The sequence below is a fragment of the Urocampus carinirostris genome, chromosome 2, assembly GCF_059441175.1.
Source record: "Urocampus carinirostris isolate Australia breed hairy pipefish chromosome 2, RoL_Ucar_1.0, whole genome shotgun sequence".
In the NCBI taxonomy this organism is placed as follows: domain Eukaryota; kingdom Metazoa; phylum Chordata; class Actinopteri; order Syngnathiformes; family Syngnathidae; genus Urocampus; species Urocampus carinirostris.
In genome coordinates, this window is record NC_142350.1 from 10,112,671 (window position 1) to 10,134,245 (window position 21,575).

A 21,575-nucleotide genomic window follows, 5' to 3' on the forward strand; every position below is an offset into this window, starting at 1 on the left:
ATTTTTGGCTCGAACAAGAATAAATCTAATCAGAGAAGAGGCCCATAATTACATTACATGACCTGCGTGCATACACAGCTGAGGTGGGACAATCTGTGCATAAGATCACTATTAGCTGTACATAGCTTGAATTTGCCCTTTATAGAAGAGTGATAGGAAGAAAGCCCTTTCTGAAAGAATACCATAAAAATGCCCATTTGGCATTTGCAAGAAGCCACATGGGAGACACAAATAACATGAGGAACAAGGTGCTCTGGTCAGATGAAACCAAAATTGAACTTTTTGGGCTGAATGAAAAGTGATATGTTTGGTGAAAAGAGTAACACAGCACATCACCCTAAACACCATCCCCAATGTCAAACCTGGTGGTGGCAGCATCATGCTTTGGAAATGCCTTTCTTCATCAGGGACTTGGAAGATCGTTAGAGTTGTTTGGGAGATGGATGGAGCCAAATACAGGGCAGTGCGGTCAGAAAATCTGTTGGAGTTGGCAAGAGACCTGAGAATGGGGCTCAGGTTCGCCTTCCAACAGGACACAATTCTAAACATAAGCAAAATTTACAACGGAATGGTTGAAAATTAACAATATGAAGCTGTTAGGATGGCCGGACCAAAGTCCAGACCTCCATCCATTAAACCATTTGTGGAAAGATCTGAAAAATGGTGTGTACAAACGATCACCATAAAACTTTAAGGAGCCTGAGCTGTTTTGTGGGGCATAACGGGCAAGTATTTATGTTTCAAGATGTGAAAAACTTATAGAGACATACCCAAAAAAACTTTGCAAAAAAAGGAGTTTGTGGGTGAGTGCTAGGTGGATCCCTTAACCACTTTAGCCGTAGAGGCTTCATTTCCTGTGGTGTGTTTTAGGCAAGTGCAGCCTGATGACGCCCATCCCTCCATGCCAAAAAATATTTCCACCCTGCCTGGAACCAAAGAGGGGCAACATTTTTGCAACACCTCGTTTTCAATTTTTTAGCACAATATAAGGAGTTGAAAAAAAATTGGTTTCTTTTCAACATTGTGTCTCACATGTTGTGGATTCTTTGTTTTTTATTATTTAAGTCTGGAGTTTGAAATATGGCAATATTTCAAAAAGTTCTTGGGGGGCAATACTTTTGCATCACACTGTTCTCCATTATTTTGGACCAAACGAGCCACCGTAGGACATGTGCAGCTGACGAGTGCGAATGATGAGTCCAAGCTGTGAATCCTTTTGAAGGAATTCGTTTGGGGATGAGGTGTGAGTCCTCCACCAGCAGTTGATGGATGGAGGTGATCATTTGATAAAAGGAGAATTTGAACTAGGTGTGAGAGGATCCGATCTGTCAGGGAATCGTGAGTGATCTTTGAAAAATAATGATAAAGGAAAAAAAGGCCATAAATCAGAAAGTCAGGATTTATTTGCTGAAAAGGATCCATGAGCAATAATGCAAATTATTTTATATTACATTCAATTAATTGAATTTTAAATCATTAATTTGTGGTTTCTAGTGGTGAAAAAGAATAATATGTGACACTGGAAATCATGTTTTTTGTATTATTCCTATCTTTTTTTATATCAAGTTATATATTCATATTTTTCTTAGTTAAGGTGTATTTTTATGACTATCGTTTCATTTTTGTTATATTAGTAAGATTGGATATTTTTTATTGATAATCATCAAAATTGTGAAATAGATACATTTTTTGGGGTCTTATATCTATAAATTACTTGAGAAAGAACCTAATCAGATAAAAGTTACAGTAGGAAAATTTGGTTCTAAATTAACTATTTTAAAACCATTTAAATTTAAGTTAGCTATTAATAAATATTTAAATTACGTAACTATCTGGAAATCTGGATATAAATATAGCCATTGTAAATAAAATTGTTATATATGTATGCATCCCATCCTACTTAAAAACATGTTTTGTTCTGTTAGCAGATAGTTCTACCTGTTTTATACATTATATTTCTTACAAAGGTAGTCAAATAAATTGTCTTATTTTAAAATTTCTTTCAAGTACCTTCTACAATAAATGCTTGAAAAAGTATTAATCTAATTCTTAAAACATGTCTTGAAATAAGAAAAATATGTTAAATATTTTAAAACATTTGAAAGATAAAAATTCAAAATACTAATAATTATTATATTAAATACAACCATGTTAACCAATCAATCCTAAAATTCTTGAAATCTACTTTGAAATAATGAAAATATTTATAATTTAAGTATTTGAAAGTAAATAGTACACATTTTTGATATTTTATAATGACAAAAATATTCAAAATAATAATAAATATTTTAAATGTAACTTTTAAAATGTACAATGATTATATAAAATAAATAAAAATGTGTTTTACCAAGATATTTCTAAAAAACTCATTCTTAAGAAACATGTTTTAATATTTTAAATTTAAATGATATAAATAAATACTATAATTAATTATACTATTTTTGTTATTATGATTAGATGTATATAATAAATCATTATTATTTAAAATGGGATTCACTAAAAAAAAATTTTTAAAAATCATTCTTCAAATGTCTCAAATCTATTTTGAAAAAGTACAAATATTTGAGATATTATGAATATTTAAAATAAAAATAATATAAATCAATGAATAAAAATTATTTGTATCATATAGAAGAAGTAACAACCCTTGCAAGAACAATTTATATTTTTAAGTCAATTGATTTTTTGTGTCAAAAATATGTAATTACACTTTTTTTTTTTTTAGATGGTTGAAAAAAAAAAGAAAAAAGAACTGTGTGTAATTTTTTTGCCTCCTAGAGGTCAGTAAAAATAACATTAGGCCAAAACACACAAACTATTATACCAATTATAATTTTTATGAAAATTAGAAATAATAATAGGTCAAAAATGTGGATTTGTTTTACACAGTGGAATCCCCACTTAGTTCACCACCATGTTTGTCCGCCATTTAGCCTTACTCTGTGCTCTGTGGCACTGGCCTTCGCTAGGACCAGACAACACAGTCCCATATAGTGGTCAAATATTTCACACTTGGGGCTTTAATGAATTCGATTTTTTTTTTTTTTTATAAATCAAAAACTGATTACCGGGAATTTTGTTGGTCATAAAAACATTACTCATTGCTTAGCACTCAGATTGTATACTTTAGTACAGTACCCTTATCTTGCCAAAACCTTGTCAGTAACCCGGTTTTCGAGTTCCTTCATTTATTTTTATTTATTGACTTAGTTATTTTTATCCGGCAAGAAGCGAGTTGGTCGTGGGGTTACGGAGTCACGAGGAGGCTAGCGTCTGTTTTTGCTAGCGGCGCGAGGTGGATGTGAGAGCGTCCCATGTCAGAGGTGCTTCCTTAATTAGACTCAGCCAGGCTGGCTGTATGTTCAGCTGCTTTCGGCCCCGAAATTCCCCGCGTCTCCGACTCCAAACAACGAGAAGCCCCGCCGAAAGACGGTCGGCCCCGTGTTATCAGCTTACGCACGCTGAGGGCCGAGGTTAAGGGCCACGTCGAGGGCCCAGGTGTCTCCTGGTATGCGTCCATCCAGGACTTCTGCTTTGATGTGGACTTTCTGAGGAGGGACACCTCCAGGGAGTTGCCCGAGGATAAGGAGATGCTGATTAATTTTGAGTGGGGCCGAGAAAAATCCAGTTCCCAAACGTGACCCCGAGGAACCAAGCCCTCATTGTTTTGGAATAACCTCATCCAATATTTGATTATTTATGACAGTGGTTTTCAGCCTTTTTTTCTGGATTTTTTTCCAGCCAAATACCTCCAACCCAGTGGTCCCGAACCTTTTCTGTACCACGGACCAGTTAATGTCTGACAAAATTCGTGCAGCCCTGTAATAATACTAACTATAATAACAATTACACTATTAATAACATTTATTGCCTTGGGACCAAGAGATCACAGGTTCGATTTCAGGCTCCTCCGAGTTAAATGTCGAAGTGTCCTTGGGCAAAACACTGAACTCCTAATGCCCCCTATAAGCATGTAGGCGTCTGGCATTGCCGACATGGCTCTCGGTGTGTGAGCGTGTGAATGTGTAAGTGTGAAGTACATAGTAAAGCGGTTTGTGAGGTCTTCAGTGACTGGTTAAATCGGTATAGGAATGCAGTCCATTTACCATTTACTAGACCACAAGGGATGTAGATGACATAGGAAAAGGCATTAATTCGCAGTATCTCTTCATCACACTATTTTTACTCATGATATCAGAGGCGAAATTTTAGAAATAGAGAACCAATAAATAAACGCAAAAAAAGCACGAAGAGGGAAACAAATCTTTAATCTATCTCATGCGTCTTCAACGTTGTGCCCATGGGCACCAGGGTGCCTTCAAGGAACAGCTGAGGCGCCCGCGGACCTGTTCTGAAAAAGCTTACTATTGCTGCATCATTGTTATTTTCTTTTAAAATAATCTTTATAATGGTTGACGGAGTGTATCAACCCAACTTCAAATAATTAACCATGCAATAACATAGTTACGACATAGTAACAACATGGCAAGTTATTCTTTTAGAAATGCATATCAAATTGGGTGCCGAATTTTTAACAAAATGTAGCTCTCACTTTGAAAAAGGTTGGAAGCTCCTGCTCTATCTGATATCAGACTTTGAAATGAATACATGGAAATCTTTATTTTGGCATGTTATTCATAGTTTACTTTGTCAATAAACAATTTTAAAGGTGGCCCCATGTATACAACAATGCGGTCCCATGAGTAAAAATACTGTTATGATGAGATTTATTCTAAAGCAGTGATGTCCAAAGTCCGGCCCGGGGGCCAAATGCGGCCCGTGGTCAATTTTCATCCGGCTCGCAGCCTCCGTCATAAAATCAATAAGGCCTGGCCCACGTGTAGAATTATGTACTGGTAATACATTGAGCAGCAGCGCTGTTACCTGCGTGTTCTAATGCTGCCATGTAGCGGCTCAAATAGGAACAGCAAATTAGTATGTGAGGCCCCCCAATTTTTTAAAATGGCGGCAATTAACAAAATGAGAAAAGTTTTCTGCGAGGGCCGACGGTTCAAGGATGGGTGGAAATTGGATTATTTCTTCACTGAAATACGTAACAACCGTGTCTGCCTCATTTGTAAGAGACCGTGGCGGTTTTAAAGAGTTCAATTTGAAGCGACATTACCAAACAAAACATGCTGACGCATATGACAAGATCACAGGTAATGAACGCAGCGAGAAACTGAAACATATTGAAGCAAGCTTAATGTCACAGCAGCAATATTTTACAAAAGCCCGAGAGTCAAACGAAAATGCTACAAAGGCTAGTTACGAGGTAGCAGCGCTGATCGCAAAGCATTGCAAACCTTTCACGGAGGGTGAATTTATCAAAGACTGTGTGATGACAATGGTAAATAATATCTGTCCTGAGAAGCAGCAAGAGTTTGCCAAAGTCTGCCCGGCACGTAACACTGTGGCGCGCAGGATTGAGAGGGTGTCATCAAAAGACAATTGGGAGTCAGAGGAAAGGACTTTTTTTCTCTAGCTTGTTTGGGTCGACGTATTTGTGTGAGAAGACATTCTTGGTTATGAACTTAAATAAGAGCCATGTGAGGACACGGCTATCAGACTCTCACTTACAAGACATCTCGCGCATCAATAGTACTGCCATTGAGCCAGACCTGGCCTTTGTCCTGCACTCCAGATCTCAGTTTCACCCATCACACTAATGCGGACAAGTCATCATTTTTAATTTAGGGGGGTTATGTTTGTTTATTATTCTGGAGTGAAAGCCTGCAGGGTTGGACTGTAAGGTACGCACAAAGCGCGCAACACCGCTAGTGCGCACATCACCACCGCGCGTCCTGTCCCCGGGTCGCCAAGTGAGAGCGAGAGAGAGGTGTGCCAATCAACATTTATAGTTACTGTCATATTTTAAATGAGCCCTGCACTTGTTGATATGACAATTTCTCTGTTATTGTGTTTAAAAATTCTGTAAATATTAAACTGCCATGGTGAGATTTTTTTTATGTTTCAAATGTAATTTGCACCCAAGAATACAATTACTAAAGTGAAGTTAAGTGAGTACTTAATTTCAATTTTCAATGTCAATTGAATTTTGATATGCATGTTTCAAATGAACCAAAACATATGCTTAAGATAGCTGAAATTAAAATAAAAAAGCAAATGTGAAACACAGAACGGCTCGCTGAAATGTATTTAAATTAATTGCTGTTGTATGTAAAGAACGTCCGCCAAGGTTGGCCCCCCTACATTTTTAACACACCAAATCTGGCCCCCTTTGCAAAAAGTTTGGACACCCCTGTTCTAAAGCTTTTCCCAATGTCATCTACATAACTACTCGTCTCGTTAAAGTTTGGCGCCTTCACTGCTGTGTTTCGGGTTTAACTCCCATTGCATCCGATGTTGTGCAAAAGTGGTCAGCGATATTTATCGACGTATTAATTATTGCTCAAATTCAGTAATATACTACCACAAAACATTGCATATTACACGCACCCAAAGTTTGAGTTCTTTAAAAGAAAAAATGTGTGTTATACACAAATAAATGTGGTAAAGGCAAAAAATAAGGCAAACTTTTTTTCTTTCTGCGTGGCTTCGGTACCAAAGGACCTACGGCCCAGTCCCGGCATGATTCATTTTTAGTTTAATTTCAATATCTCATCTCATCTCATCTCATCAGCCGTACCGCTTATCCTCAGTAGGGTCGCAGGGGTGCTGGAGCCCATCCCAGCAATCATCGGGCAGTGGGCAGGGGACACCCTGAACTGGTTGCCAGCCAATCGCAGGGCACGCGGGGACAGACAACTCACTCGCTCATTCACCCCTAGGGACAATTTGGACCGGCCAATTCACCTAAAATGCATGTTTTTGGAATGTGGGAGGAAACCGGAGTGCCCGGAGGAAACCCACGCAAGCACGGGGAGAACATACAAACTCCGCACAGGAAGTCTGGAGCTGGATTTGAACCCACGCAGGAGGTTCCCAAGACATGAACTGTGCCGCACACGCGCTAACCACTGATTGTTATTTATTTTTATTTTATTTTTATTAAAATTATTTATTCACATACTTATATTTTTAATCATGAATGTGTTTTTTATTAATTTTATTTATATACATTAAATTTAAACTAATTCTAATTTAATTTGAACAATAACTGATTCATTTTAGTTGATTTTAAATAATTTAGATTAATATTCATTGATGAATGTTAATTGATCATAATATTTCAAGTTTAATTCATTAAAAAAATAACTAATGCATTTGAATTACTCACAATTAATCACTAATAATCAACTGCATTCTGAATGCACGATAAAAGTAATTTTTGATTTGAATTTTAATTGATTTTAGCTAATTTTAATTATTTTTTTATTATTTTGGAGCAATTTAAATCATTTTATTTAGCATTTATTCTTTTTAATTCATCCATTATGTGATTTCATTGAATATTTGTAATTTATTTAATGCACTATATTATTAAAATTATTCGAAATTAATTGATTGATAAATATTAATTGCATTCTGAAAACATAAACCAATACACTCAATTAAATCTCTAAACCCTTAAGTATATCAAGATGAATATTGAGTATTTTCTGTTTTAGTTTTAATTCATTTTAATTAATCTTATTGTTTTTTATTATTTGAATTCCTTTTCCTCGCAATCCTAGTTGAACCCTGGATGAATTTATTTTCATACTTTTTGAATTAATCATAATAACTTGATTCTGAAAAAACTAAAAAGAAAAAAAAACATAGTAGGTACGTCCACTGCCTGGATATATTTAATCGAATTCATTGGAACTGGGATCTTTAAAATGAATAATCCAATTTTAATTAGTCTTCGTTAATTTTGATTAATTAGAATAAAATTGACGCGCTGAATTTTAAGGAGGTTATTTTTAAGACAAATGATATATAACATTTTAGCTGGGAATAAATACCTGTTTTTTATTTGTATAAGAAACAATAATAACCACGTTGAAAGGTTATTTTTCATTAAAATTCACAATATTTCTTAACAAATTAAGTTTTGACCCAGTTTAGGGTATTGACCATCCATCCATTATCTGCACCGCTTATCCTCAGTAGGGGTTGCGGGGGTGCTGGAACCCATCCCAGCTATCTTCGGGCAGTGGACAGGGGACACCCTGAACTGGTTGCCAGCCAGTCGCAGGGCACACAGAGACCGACAACTCACTCGCTCATTCACACCTAGGGACAATTTGTACCGGCGAATTAACCTGACTGTGCAAGCACGGGGAGAACATGCAAACACAGGAAGTACCGATCTCATGACTTCAGAACTGTGCCGCACACGCGCTGACCACTGCGCTGCCGGGGATTGATCACTAAACGCTAAACTTTTAGAGCTTACCCATCAAAATATAAGATACATTTTCCGTGTTATTGTCCTGTAATCATTTAATAAGTGACTTGAAATTATTTAAATGTGGATACACTGGAAATAAGTTGTTTTTACTCATTTTATCATATTTTATCCTTTGTTCTTTAATAAAACAACCCCAACAAATTTCATGTACCCGCAGGAATGCCTTCAAAAACCCCTATGAGTTCTTGTTTTCGCCTCTTGAGGTTGCATTACATGTTCAGGTTGAAAAACATTACGTAGGAAAAGAAAAGTACCAAAAATGGCAACCCACTAGGTGCAATCGGTGTTTCACTGCCCTAATATCGTTTTTTTAATTTATAGGTTTATTGCAACATGGAAACGGCTGGCGGTGGATGGACCGTCATCCAAAGACGAGAAGATGGCAGCGTGGATTTCCAGAGGACGTGGAAGGAATATAAAACGGTGCGACGATGCGACAGAACGACAATGGCAGTCGTTACATGCAAAAAAAAAACGAGCACAATCAGGTTTCCACCAATATTACAAGCACGAAATGTCGAAATCCATTTTGAAAATTTCAGCCAGATGTTATCCCTCATCAACTTTAGCCCTGTTTTTTTTTCTTGTGAGAAACATTGTCTAGAGCGTCCCAAAGCCGCCAAGATGTTATCCATTTGAAACAGGAAACAATTGTGTGTAAATATGACAAAAACATGCAGGGAATGTCACTTGAGTGTCGTCGGTATCCACGCATATTTGGGATGACAAAGTTTGGCGTCGTTTATTATTATTATTATTATTGGAACGAGGGACTTTACCGTATATACCCGCTGCTATCCGTCAGTTTATTATCACATGGATTATATGTTTGTATTTTTCTTTATAATCTACTCTCTGTTTCTAGTTTAATTTCCCCCTTTCAGTCCCCTGACTGGTGTATACTTTACTTGTCAGCCCAATGACGCTTTAAAAGGTTATAAGTGAAAGCTCAAATTTCTAAAAAAAAAAAAAAGAAGACATTAAAAAAATAACAAAAGAATTCTTGCTACATTGGCAAATGTTGGTTATAGACATGATTTACATTTCATTGACTTGATTATTTGATTTAATGTACTAAATTCTTTTTTAACTGGAAATGTTCCCATGCATCTGTTCAATATCAAACAGTATGTATTTAAAGTAAGCAAAATAGAGTAATTTAGGCACAAAGACAGTAATGCCTCATTTATCGCGGTTAATATGTATATATTTTTTTTAATGTTAAAGAACCCACCGTGATAGGGGATAACGGATCATGGCTAAAATAGTGCAGTTAGTGTTAGGCAGGCCATAATCGCACTCTTCAGCGGGCCAAAACGAAAGAAAATGCGCTCTCCTGGCCCCTGCTTTCAGCAATAGTGGACTAAGGATAATGGGTTGCGTCATTAACCGTGCATATCATTTTAGGCAGACCAGAGAGACAACCCACCCAACAAAAGTGCCTTCTGCTGGTTCCTGCTTGCAACAGTATGGGATTGGGGATAAAGGGTCGCAGCCACAGGAGTTCAGTTTAGTTTAGACAGAAATACAGTTGGGGCAAAACGACAGTCGCCAGGCCCAACAAAAGTGCTGGTCCCATCTGGGATAATAAATAGCGACCGCATGGGTGCAGTTCATTTTTAGAACGCCGTGTCCGACAGAAATGCCTTGTGCAGTCCCCCTGCTCTCGGCAATAGTCGACTGGGGATAAACAGAAAATGTTGAAGTTCTTTTCAGGCAGGCCACCATGGCATGTTTCAGCAGCCGGAAGCGGAACAAAATGCACTCTGCTGGCTCCCACTCACAGCAATGGTCAACAAAGGATAATGGATCATGGCCACAACCTTATGCTTCATTTTCAGTGGACCAGAACGGCACGCCTTCTGACTAAAGTGCCTTCTGCCGATCCCCCACGCGGTTGCAGAAGTGCAGTTCATTTCAGGCGGAAATGCAGCAACAATTTTCTATTGGGATAATGGATTGCGACAACACAAGAGCAGACAACAATTTGGTTAACAGAACAGCTAAATAAAGCTACAAGGCTGATGTGCTCCGGCTGCCCCTTCACTGCAGTTTGAGATGCTGTATAACGAATTGCGGCCGCGTGAATGTAATTCATTTAGGCGGCTACTATAGTAAAGGCAAAAAAGAGCCACCATACCCTATAAAAGTGCTCTCAGTGGTCTCCGTTTGCAGCAATAAGCGGCCTATTTTTCAACAAGCGATGCAGTGAGGCCGCAAAGTCCGAACCGCGGAGCACGAGGGATAACAGTACATCATACGCGACCTTTACACCGAGACTTGCCAGGAAAGCTTAGAGCGCTGAACAGGTGCACAAAGGCTGCATTACATTACACGAGGGGTCCCGTCAACCTTCCGCTGACATTCACGGCGCATTGTGAAAACTTTTATTACACTCTCCTCTGACAGTTTGGAGGACACAGAATTGCGTTTTATAGTTTATTAGCTTTTACATTTGGTGGTCTTCATAGGCTCGTGAATGAGTTCAAAAAGCGCAAAGGATCTATTACTTCTTCTGTGAAAGTGGGGTGGAAACTGCACGGTGTGTAATTGCCTTTCAAGGCAAATTTTTAAACATTATAGACGTGTTTCAAAGATTTTTTATATAGATGTCTTAAGGAAAATTTTAGATTTGTTAAGTGTTGTATATGTTTTTTAAGGGTTGGTTAGAGATGATATACTGTATGTGTCACCACCGGGACAATCAAGGGACCCAAATGCGTAAGATTTCACACAATGCTTTATTAAGGGATCGAGCAAGTCAGGGAGAGAGGAAAAAGATGGCAATCGCGTGCTCCCTGGGTAGGAGGAGTGGGAAGCCCTCGCGAACGAAGCGTGATCGGAGTTCGGAACAAGTCGGGTTGCCAGGGATTGATATAGTTAACAGAATCGGGCAGGATACGGGTAGCTGGGACAGGAGAACGGAGCGTGGATCGGGAATTGGGGATCGATACAGGAAACAGAATCAGGATACTGGTAGCCGGGACAGGAGAACGGAGCTTGGATCGGGGATCGATACAGGAAACGGGTCGAGATCAAAACGGGAGCCAGAGTCAAAAGTGCTTGCTTTGCATGCGCTGAGGTTCACAGACGGACTGACTAGGAGTGAACGAGAATGACGTGTTTAAATAGGAGGAGGACTAATTAGGGAACGAGTGGCAGCTGGGGCACAGGTGAGGGCAATTGGCAAATCACGACAGTATGTGTTCCAATTTTGATTTTTCATACGTCATATTATCTTCACATATAGGAGTGATTTTTAATCAGTTATAAATTTTCTACACTTTATTTAAGTTATTTTGGATATGTTGTATCGTAAGTTATATAAAGGTGATTTGGGATTTTTTATGTTTTATATTCTTCTGTCGAGGGTCATTTTACGTGTTTTTAAGGGTTTGTGGATTGGTTATACGTTAACTACGTTCTTTAAGGGGAAATTTAGGATTTTTTATTATTTCTTTTTTGTGTTTTAAGGGTGACTTTCAATTAGCTGTACATTTTCTACGTATTTTAAGGATGATTTTCCTATTTGTTACGTTATTGACCTTTTTTTTAGGTTTCGTGGTTAGGTTATGCATCATATACTTGTTTTAAGGGCAATTTTGGTTTGATTACACATTATTTATGTATTTTATTAGTTCTTCCCAGGCTGGTGCTGGACCATGATCCTTCTGATATTATTATCTTTTTTCATTTCATTTCTTGAAGGTCATATTTCATATGTTGTATACGTAATTTAATTGTGATTTTGCATTTATTATATGTTAGATCTAGGTTTTTCAGAGAGTTTCGGATTTGTTATACAGCAGGGCGATTTTGGAATTGCTAAACGTTATATACATTTTTTTAAAGATAATTTTCTTTTTGTGATATGTTATATACATGTTTTACAGCGGATCTTGTTTCACATTATATGCATGGTTTTAAGGGTGATAAAGGATTCTTTATACATGCTTTTTAAATGCCCTTCAGAAGGTAATTTTGGATGGTTTATCTAGTGGATTTTTTTTAATGGATGTTGTAGGTGTGATTTTGGTTTTCTTATATGTTATATACATGCTAGATAATTTGCTTTTCCAGACTGGTATTGGACTACAACCCAGTTGATATTATATGATACAGAGTGAAATAGAAAAAAAAGACGCTATAAAAAGAGGCCCACTCACTTGCTCTTCCACCCACTGTAGGACATGCCTAAGCCCCCAAGAATGCACCATATTTACTTTCCCTCCCCTTCCTCTTCTTCATCACCACAAATGCTAAGCACAAACGCAGACTTTTTTTTCCGCACCAAAAACATCACCCAACCCTTTTCCGATTGGGTCACTTTCCTAAAAGCGCTAATGTCATCCTATGGATTGCTTTTAGTTACAGATGTCGGAGGCGTTTTGCCCTCAAGCAGCAGCCACAACTCATTCAAAAGTACTTTGCAATTGTTTTGTTCGAGTGTTTCAAGTAGGCTGCGTAAACAGTATTCGGGATACATATTAAGGAAGCGCGAGTTAAACAGTTAGGACTTAAGTGTAAGGGAGTCAATAAGGATGGAATAAAACTTTATACTTTTTTTCTCTATAAGCAAATATATAGAAAAACTAACATGTGTTTCAATGTACGGGTCTAAAAAGTAGCAGCATCTACTGTATAAATTAGCCCCTACGGCCAAATTGATCAGTACTGTCAGTTTATTCTGTTGTTAATATTAGACACCTGCAAAGGTGATTTCATAGGATGCTAATCTGATATTTTGACCACGATTGTGCACTGTTGTTTGTTGTTTTGACTGTTGAATCATTTTCACTATCGGCCAATCATGTTGCTGTTAGAGTGGATCTGCTTTTGTAAAGAGTTGAAGCTGTGGATCTGCTACACAAGATTTAATAAAAGGAATCGACTCAGAGGAGGGCTTTAAGAACAGGTTGGAATTTTCTATCTGAGGTTTGGGATCTTGCCTGTCCTCATTGCAAATTCAAAATCCATTGATGTCTTCCATCCTTATTTAAAGTGTTTACTAAAGTTTAAATCTTTCGGGTACATAAACAAAAATATATATACCATTTTCATATATGTTTCTAGGAATTTCTTTACGTTTGGCCATTTATGCCTGTACATTTGAACATACTTGGAAATATGTTTTTACGTACATAAAAACACTTTGGGAAAAAAGATACACTACGGAACATCCATATTAATTAGATTATTTTAATAATGAATATTTCTACACATTATTTCCTATACCAACACTCCATTTGTCCTTTTTCTCAGGGTTTTGGAAGCACTTCTGCAGAGCACTGGTTGGGCAACGAATACGTGTACCAGTTGACCAGCCAAAGGCAGTATGTTCTCCGTGTCGAACTGACGGATTGGGAAGGACACCAAGCTTTCTCGCTCTACGACCGCTTTCAAATCGGCAGTGAAAAACAGAACTACAGGTAATGGGTGAATTTCAGCACTGGGATCCCTCTTTTATTGAGGTTGACAGGGACCAAAACATCCCCCGTGATATGTCAATATCTGTAAAATAGAGAAAAGTAGGATTGGGGATAATGTATTGCGGCTGCACGACTGCAGTTCCTTTTAGGAGGAGATACAGTGACAAGAAAAAAAGAGCCATCTAGCCAGACAAAAGTGCACTCTGCTGGTCCCCGCTCTCAACAATAAACTATCGGGAATATTGGATTGTGGCCGCACAAGAGCAGTTTACTTTTTGGTGGAAGAAACATTTTCTTAGCCAACCGGTAAAGCAAAAAAAGTATTTATTATCCAAAAGATGTGTTGATATAGAAAATAATGAATACTTTTACGTCCAAAATTGCATCTTGTGACGATTTGTCTACAAAATAACCCACTTTCTGGAAGTATACGCAAACCTAAGAATTGACTAAATACCCATTTTTTTTTTTGTTTAGCTAGCTCAAAGGAGGGGCGACCAAGTTTTTCAGAAAGCGGGCCAGATTTGGTAAACTGAAAATGTGTGAAGGCAGACTATTCAACCTGGTATTCTTTGGACAGTCTTTAATGAATTCACCCTTTGTGAAATGTTTGCAGTGCTTGGCGATCAGTGTCACAACCTCATAGCTTGCCTTTGTAGCATTTTCATTTGACTCATGAGTCTTGTGAAAAAGCGCTGCTGTGGCGTTAAAACAGCTGCTGCATCTTTTCACAGTGTTCGTTTCCAGTTAATTTTTGTAGTCAGCATGTTTTGTCTGGCAGTGCCTCTCAATATCATATTCTTTGAAAAAAGCTACAGTCTCTTAGCAAATTAGGCAGACGCAGTTGTTTAGGTATTCGGTAAAAAAAAATACTCCTGGAAGCGGCAGCACTCACAGTCAACTTTCCTTTTTTCGCCCAAAGGTGACCAAAGGGCTACTGCCATCACCTGGTAAAATAGTGATTTTCTTTTTTTTCTTTTTTTTTTTGTATGATTCATTTTATACTGCAGTCAACATTACTGGCTGGCCAGAAATGTAATCACCCGCCATAACCAAAATCCACATGTCAACGGCTAGAAATGTGTTCTAAAACTTTTGTCTCATAGTTATATTCTAAAACCAAAATATTTTCACTCTTTAACAAAAACGGACTGGCTAGCATCATTGTGTAGCTGTCTATCCATGGCAACCCCAAATCCTATGTTACAAATGGATTGGCAAGAGACAGGAAATTTGAATTGAAGGACTAAAAACAAAAATCTAAGGAAAAGTCACTCTAAAAACCTTGCTCCTCTTATGCAATTCCTCTCAAGATCCAACTAAAACGATGTTTCGGTTATCCTTGTAAATGTCTTTTGACAGAACTATTTGACGGTGTTTATACTTCGAGGGGGTCCATGATAACAGACTGCAAACCGTCACAGATGCTTCGGATTCTCCAAAATGGAAAATTGCTCACGACGAGTCCGAACGTTCCAAGAAATCCTTGCCCCAGATGAAAATTCTATTCTCTGGTTTTTACACTCTGCCAGACAATGACAAAAAATAGGAAAATCATAGAAATGTGTTGAAATAGAGAGTAATATTATCCATAAATACATACTGCTTTGTGGCTTACAATTGGGTGACTTTATACAACCTTCATCCCCAAAGTTAATTTGTAGATATTTGTTGTGAGGACATGTCCACGGTTATCTGAAATGTACAGAAAAGTCAGAAAATGTTAAAATAGCATTAAAGTGTGTAATATTTAGTGCCTCCCAGAGGTACAAAAAAACTTCATCCAGTAAGAAAATACATTGATTTGAATGCTAAGCAAAAATACATGGACTATCATACCAATGTTAATTATTATTATTTTTTTTAATTTTGGTCAAGAAATTTGGATTTCTTTTTCACTGTGGATTTCCTTTTTAGATTGGCGACATGTTCTTCTAGCATCCTGCCACCACGCTCTGCCTTGTATTACTGGGCCTCGCTCGTACCAGACAACACAGTGTCATCCAGTGGTCAAATATCAAACATTGGGGATTTAAAACCCTGAGAAGTATGAAAATACATAAACATTAAATTGTGAAAACTATTTGAACTGTCAAAGGGACAGGATTAAGATAACCTCCACGGAAAAAAAAAAATCTCAATCAAATCAAATCATACTTTTGCTTCTTCCTTTAGCATCATTGCAAGTCTTGGACTAAATCGCACAGCCTATGCAAAGCAGAGAAAATTCTGAATAGAATAAAGAAAAATGCATTGTGAGAGGGCATTTGGTTAATAGTATATAGGCATCTTCCTGATGCCGTGATGCAAACCCTATGAAGTCGACCAATAGCAGAGAGGTATCTTAGAGACGCATTAACATAGCAAAGTTTAAAATTGTACGTTTTTGGGCATGCAAAATAATTTGTTGTTGATGTTCTATGGTGGATGAAAGGCCTTGATGAGGGGCATAAAATAAACGTTCTAATCCATCATGAAAACATCGTAAGTTAATCAAACATTTCTCAAGACTTTAACAAGATCCCCAAGTTTGAAAAATAGCTCAGATGAAACACTTGTATCCCAATGCTTGTTGCTAAGAAAAACTTTTGCTGGTTGCTTTTTTAAAACCTTAGCCAGAAACCAGAAAGTGTTACCACACAATTCATTCCGGGGCCTCAGTCTATTCAAACAACGTACAGTAACTCAGTTTTTTGCTGTTTAGAGACCTTTGGAGTAATCTTGTTGGCTTTATGTGGAGGTGAAGATTGTTTCTCGTACGATCAATCTGACAATTGATAAGGTCCTTACGAGTTTTGGACAAACGCAGACAGGAACAGGCAGCAAAAAAGAAATACGAAGAGTCCAACAATAACTGAGCTAACCCAAGAAAACATTCTTGGTATCACCTGCCAAGAGAAGTATGTGTTCTCACTATATGGACTAGCTTTTATTGTTTTTTTTTTATTCCAATCCTCAATGTAATGGTGTTTCACTACCTATCTTGTTTTTATTTTGTGATTAGCCACGTCATCCTGCCTTTTTCTGGTTCGACGGAGAAGTCGAGTCAAAGCCGTTCTACTCACCCTCGCTTGTCTAAACATTCTGATTAAAATTGCTTGGTTGGAAGATTTTATCTTTGAAAATGATCCAGTGCTATTTTGCTTGTTGAATGTAATTCTTAGCATCAGACGGGGTAGATTTAAAGTTAAAGAAGATGCTCTGAAGTTCTAACTCTGCTCTGTAAAAGGAACTCTTAACTCCAAAGTTAACTCTGTAAGTTTAAGCTCTGCCTCTTTAATAACGCTCTAAAACTTAAACTCTACTGTGATTGAGCTTTAAAACATTGGTATCTCTTTAACCTCAAAGTTAACAGTCGAACTTTTTGACTCTGCCTCTTTAAAGGAACTTTAAAAGCTTTAACCCTGTTGTGTTTGAGTTTTAAGGAAATGTCTACGTTTACAGAATAAACAAAACTTTAATGCTTTAACTCTAATGCCTCAAAGGCCCTTAAAGGTCTTCATTTTGCTGCTTTAACTCCTGAGTTTACTCTGCTACTTTGACCTTAGGGCTAAGCCCCCAACCCACTGAGTTAAGTTTTAACTTAGTGTTAATCCTCAACTCCAGAGTTAGGACAAACTAGGCGCTTAATATTGTCTTTTAACAGCTTCAACTCTTTGCTGCTAGAGCTTTAAAGCCGTGTTAACTCTTACCTCCAGAGTTAACTCAATGTTAATGTTGTAACTCTGCCTCTTTAATGACACTTTAAAGCTTTAAATCTGGTGCTTTAACACCAGAATTTACTCTGCTACTTTAACCTTTGTGTAATGCAAATTAATATGTGTTAACTCCTGACTTCAGAGTTAGCACAACATTAATGCTTTAACTCTGATGGCTCAAAGGCGCTTTCAAGGTTTAACTCTGCTTCGGTATTAAGTCATGATTTAAAGCAGCTAAATTGCTTTCAAGCTATGACTGCTATTTTGAGATGAGATTTGCTACTTCAATTTGAGGTGACTTAAACTGGCTTTAAATTTTAAATCTGTTAATCCTTGACTGCAAAGTTAATAAAACTTTAATGCTTAAACACTGATGCTTTAAAGTTGCTTGAAAACCTTAACTCTGCTATTATAGAGCTTTATTGTTGTAGCATTTTCTAACTCAACTAACTCTAACTTAACTCAATAGTTGACAAAATTTTCGAGCTTTAGCTCTGCTTTCTTAAAGGCGTTTTAAAGCTTTAACTCTGCTGTGTTTTAGCTTTAAAGCTGTGTCAACTCTTACCTCCGGAAATAACGTTATTGCTTTAACGTTGATGATTTAAAGCTTCAACAACATAACTTACCCTGCTACTTAAATGCCAGGGTAATCCGACCCTGTGATTTAAGTTTAAAATTTGTTAACCCTTAACTTCAGTGATAAAAACAACCCAAAGTATTTAACTCTCGCGCTTCAAAGTGGCTTTAATGCTTCTACTCATGTGTTAAAATAACTTCACTGATTTAACTCCAGAGTAAACTCTGCTGTGATTATTTGAGAGCTTTGCATTGTTGGAATAATTAAAATCTGATATATTCTGATAAGTACATTCCCATAGGGAGATTTAGGCTTTAACCTTTGAGTTAAAGCTTTAACATCCAGAGCTCAATGTTCTTTGTATTGTAAAGAAAAGTCTTCTGTAATGTGAAAGCCGTTCGCAGGAAGATTTACTGCGCAAATGTTTGAGTTCCAAGCAAATTTCGTAGAATCGTATGAACTTTGTGCACGGTGTTGCTTGGACTCGTCTTGCCGGTGGTAATAGAGCGCATGTTTGTAGATCTGGGGCCTCGTGTCAATCCCATCCTGCTCTGGTGTAATCCAACACGTTTCTCTTGTGTGTTTGGAGAAACAACTCAGAGAGCCGCTTTGGACCTACGGCACATCTCCACATTGAATTAGCGAGTGAACGTACACTGAGGAAAAATAACTAGAGAAAAGAATTGTTATATCGAAGTTAAAGACGAGTGGAAATCAAAACACGATATGTATTTTTGGACTTCGTTAGCGTTAGCGGCTCGATGATTATGGTTTGGTAACATCGCGCAATGTCAATCACCGTGACCTAGTTTCCCTTGGAAACGATGTCAGGCAAACAATTTGCAGACAGACGATGCCTCTTGCGACTTGTTTTCTTATGTTGACTGGGGCGTGTAACTTTGATAGCATGTAATCCGTCAGTGAAAATTCTATCTTGACACTTGGTAAATACGTACGATTACATCCAAATACTTTTATGATGACTTCCTATGCGATGGCTTTTCAGGACTGCTATCCTTGACATATTTTTAGGTCAATGGCATCTAATCGGTTCAGCGTGTATAAACACGAATCTGAAATCTTATTTATGTCTGTATTCTAGAGAATCCCTACAACCTTACCTGTTTTAAGGGTGCTTTGGGATTTCTTATCCATTATATACGTGTTTTGAAGGTAATTTGGGTCTTCCTAAATGTTTTATACGTGTTTTTAAGGGTGATATAATTTTTTTTTATTGTTATATGTGTGTTTTTAAATGTAATTTAGGATATGTTAGGTTTTATATACATGTTTTAAGGGTGGTTTTGCATAGGTTGTACATGGTATTGGTGTTTTAACAGTGATTCTGCAATTCTTAAATGTGGTTTACATGTTTAATGGTAATTTCAAATTTGTTGAACGTTATATGTGTGTCTCCAGGGTGATTTCAGTTTTGTTATACATTCTAAAAGTGTTTGAAGGAGAGTTAAGGATTTTCTTGTATGTATTACTCATATTCTTAGGGTAAATATGGATTTCCCATACATTATTTACATGTGTTCAGGGGGATGTTGGATTTGTTATACGTTATATAGTTGTTTTACGGGAGATTTGGTATTTGTTATTAGTTATATACGTGTTTTAAGGATAACTTTGGAGTTGTTAAACATCTTTTATGTGTTATAGGGATGATTTTTGATTTTATGAACGTTTAATATGGGTTTTAAGGAAGATTTCGCATTTGCTATACGTTCCCTACCACTTTTTAGAGAAGTTTAGGATTTGTTATACGTTATGTAGTTGTTTTAAGGGAGATTTGGTGTTTCTTTTAAGTTATATGCCTATTTTAAGGATCATTTAAAGGTAAATGTAAATGGTCTGCATTTATATAGCGCTTTTCAAGTCAATAAAGATCTCCCAAAACGCTTTACAATGTGCTTCACGCTTTTCCCTTTTACACACTAACTAACTGATAGCAGTGTCAGTTATGCAAGGCAACTACTATTTGAGTTGTTAAACATCCTATATGTGTTATAAGGATGATTTTTGATTTTCTGAAAGTTTAATATGGGTTTTAAGGAAGATTTTGCATTTGTTATATATTATTTAGCGCTTTTTAGAGGAGTTTAGGATTTTTTATAGGTTACAACCGAGTTACAAGGGTGATTTGAAATTTGTTATAAGTTATAAATGCATTCTAAGAGTGATTTGGGATTTGTTATGTTGACACTTGATGAAAACGTCGAACGATTACACCCAAAGACTTTTCGGATTAATATGCGAATCAATTTCTCAATCTCTGACTTTGACATCTTTTGAGATCAACCTAGGAAAAATCTCAAATTGTATCCATGTCTCTATTTCAGACAATTCCTACGTCTCTAATTTTGTTGTTTCGTATACAACATTTGAGACGGTTCTAGCAGAAAATTGTGAAAAGAACAGACCCTGAAAGGGGATTGTTGGTCTAGTAAATATGCCGGACGCCTAGTAAACACAGACGCACACTATTTAAAGCTGCCTGTCAAAGTGTCATGTCGCAAATCCCGACGGATGGCAATTTGTAAGTGTAATGATGACTTTGTGAAATGAAGAGTAAAGAGTTAAAAGTACAAGTCTGGCCTTTATCAGCTTAGTAGCAGACCTTATCCTTGACATAACATTTTGGTTTTTCAGAATTGGGACTTACTGGAGATTATTGCGGTAAGTGTCCTGGTATGTCGAGTCCTAGAATAAAATTTTGAAAAATGTATTTATATGCACTAGAAATTTGGTTCATAAGTTTAATATCCTTCCAACAGATGGCTTGATAAATTGTTTCAATTGCCAAGAAATTGTTTTTTCTAATGTTTTTACTCGTCCATCTACAAATCAATCTTTTACACAGCTGTATAAATAGAGGAGTCTTTAAAGCTAAATGAAGTTCTTCGCTAAAGGGAGTTTAAAACGATCCCTGAGGTATTCAACGTAGTGTAAAATCACTCATGCTTGACGTGTGTTTATCAACTACAAAAATAATCACATTTTTAACTCATTCACTGACATTCCATTTTAACTAGGCTGTCATTGAATATGTAAAAAAAAAAGCACGTTGAGTTTAATTTATGCAGTTTGTTTTGTCTTTTTTATAATGAAGTTTAATTTATTATAGTTATAAAGTTATAATTTTAATTTTATTTAGGAAGGTTTGTCTATCCAGGTTTTTTAATCAAGAAGGGAAGTTTAGTTCATTCAAAATGTGCAAAAAATTAATACAAATTTGAGATGGAAATGTATCTCCTCTGTTTACATTATTTTAATCGACATTAACATCCATATTTATTTATTTAAGCTAATTACCCTTTGAGATGAGATATTTTTAAAAAAGGACTGTCTTGTGCTAAGTGAATTATTTTATTTAATTTAAATTTATTGTAGCATGACGCTCAGGTCTTTATTTTATTTTTAGTCATGTAATTTTATATTGTTACACTTTTAATAAAGTTGTCCTTATAATGGTAAAAGAATATTTCATATTTAATTTTAGTTATTTG

At 36.6% G+C, this 21,575-nt stretch overlaps 1 protein-coding gene across 1 annotated transcript in view; it reads left to right on the forward strand.

The window, feature by feature from the left end:
• The window catches only part of angpt1 (angiopoietin 1), a 76,453-nt gene that overhangs the window by 47,233 nt on the left and 7,645 nt on the right, over window positions 1–21,575 (forward strand). The window contains exons 6-7 of the mRNA XM_088328853.1: window positions 8,681–8,782; window positions 13,622–13,788. Of these exons, the coding sequence (XP_088184979.1) occupies window positions 8,681–8,782; window positions 13,622–13,788 (269 nt within the window). The remainder of the gene's footprint in view (window positions 1–8,680; window positions 8,783–13,621; window positions 13,789–21,575) is intronic.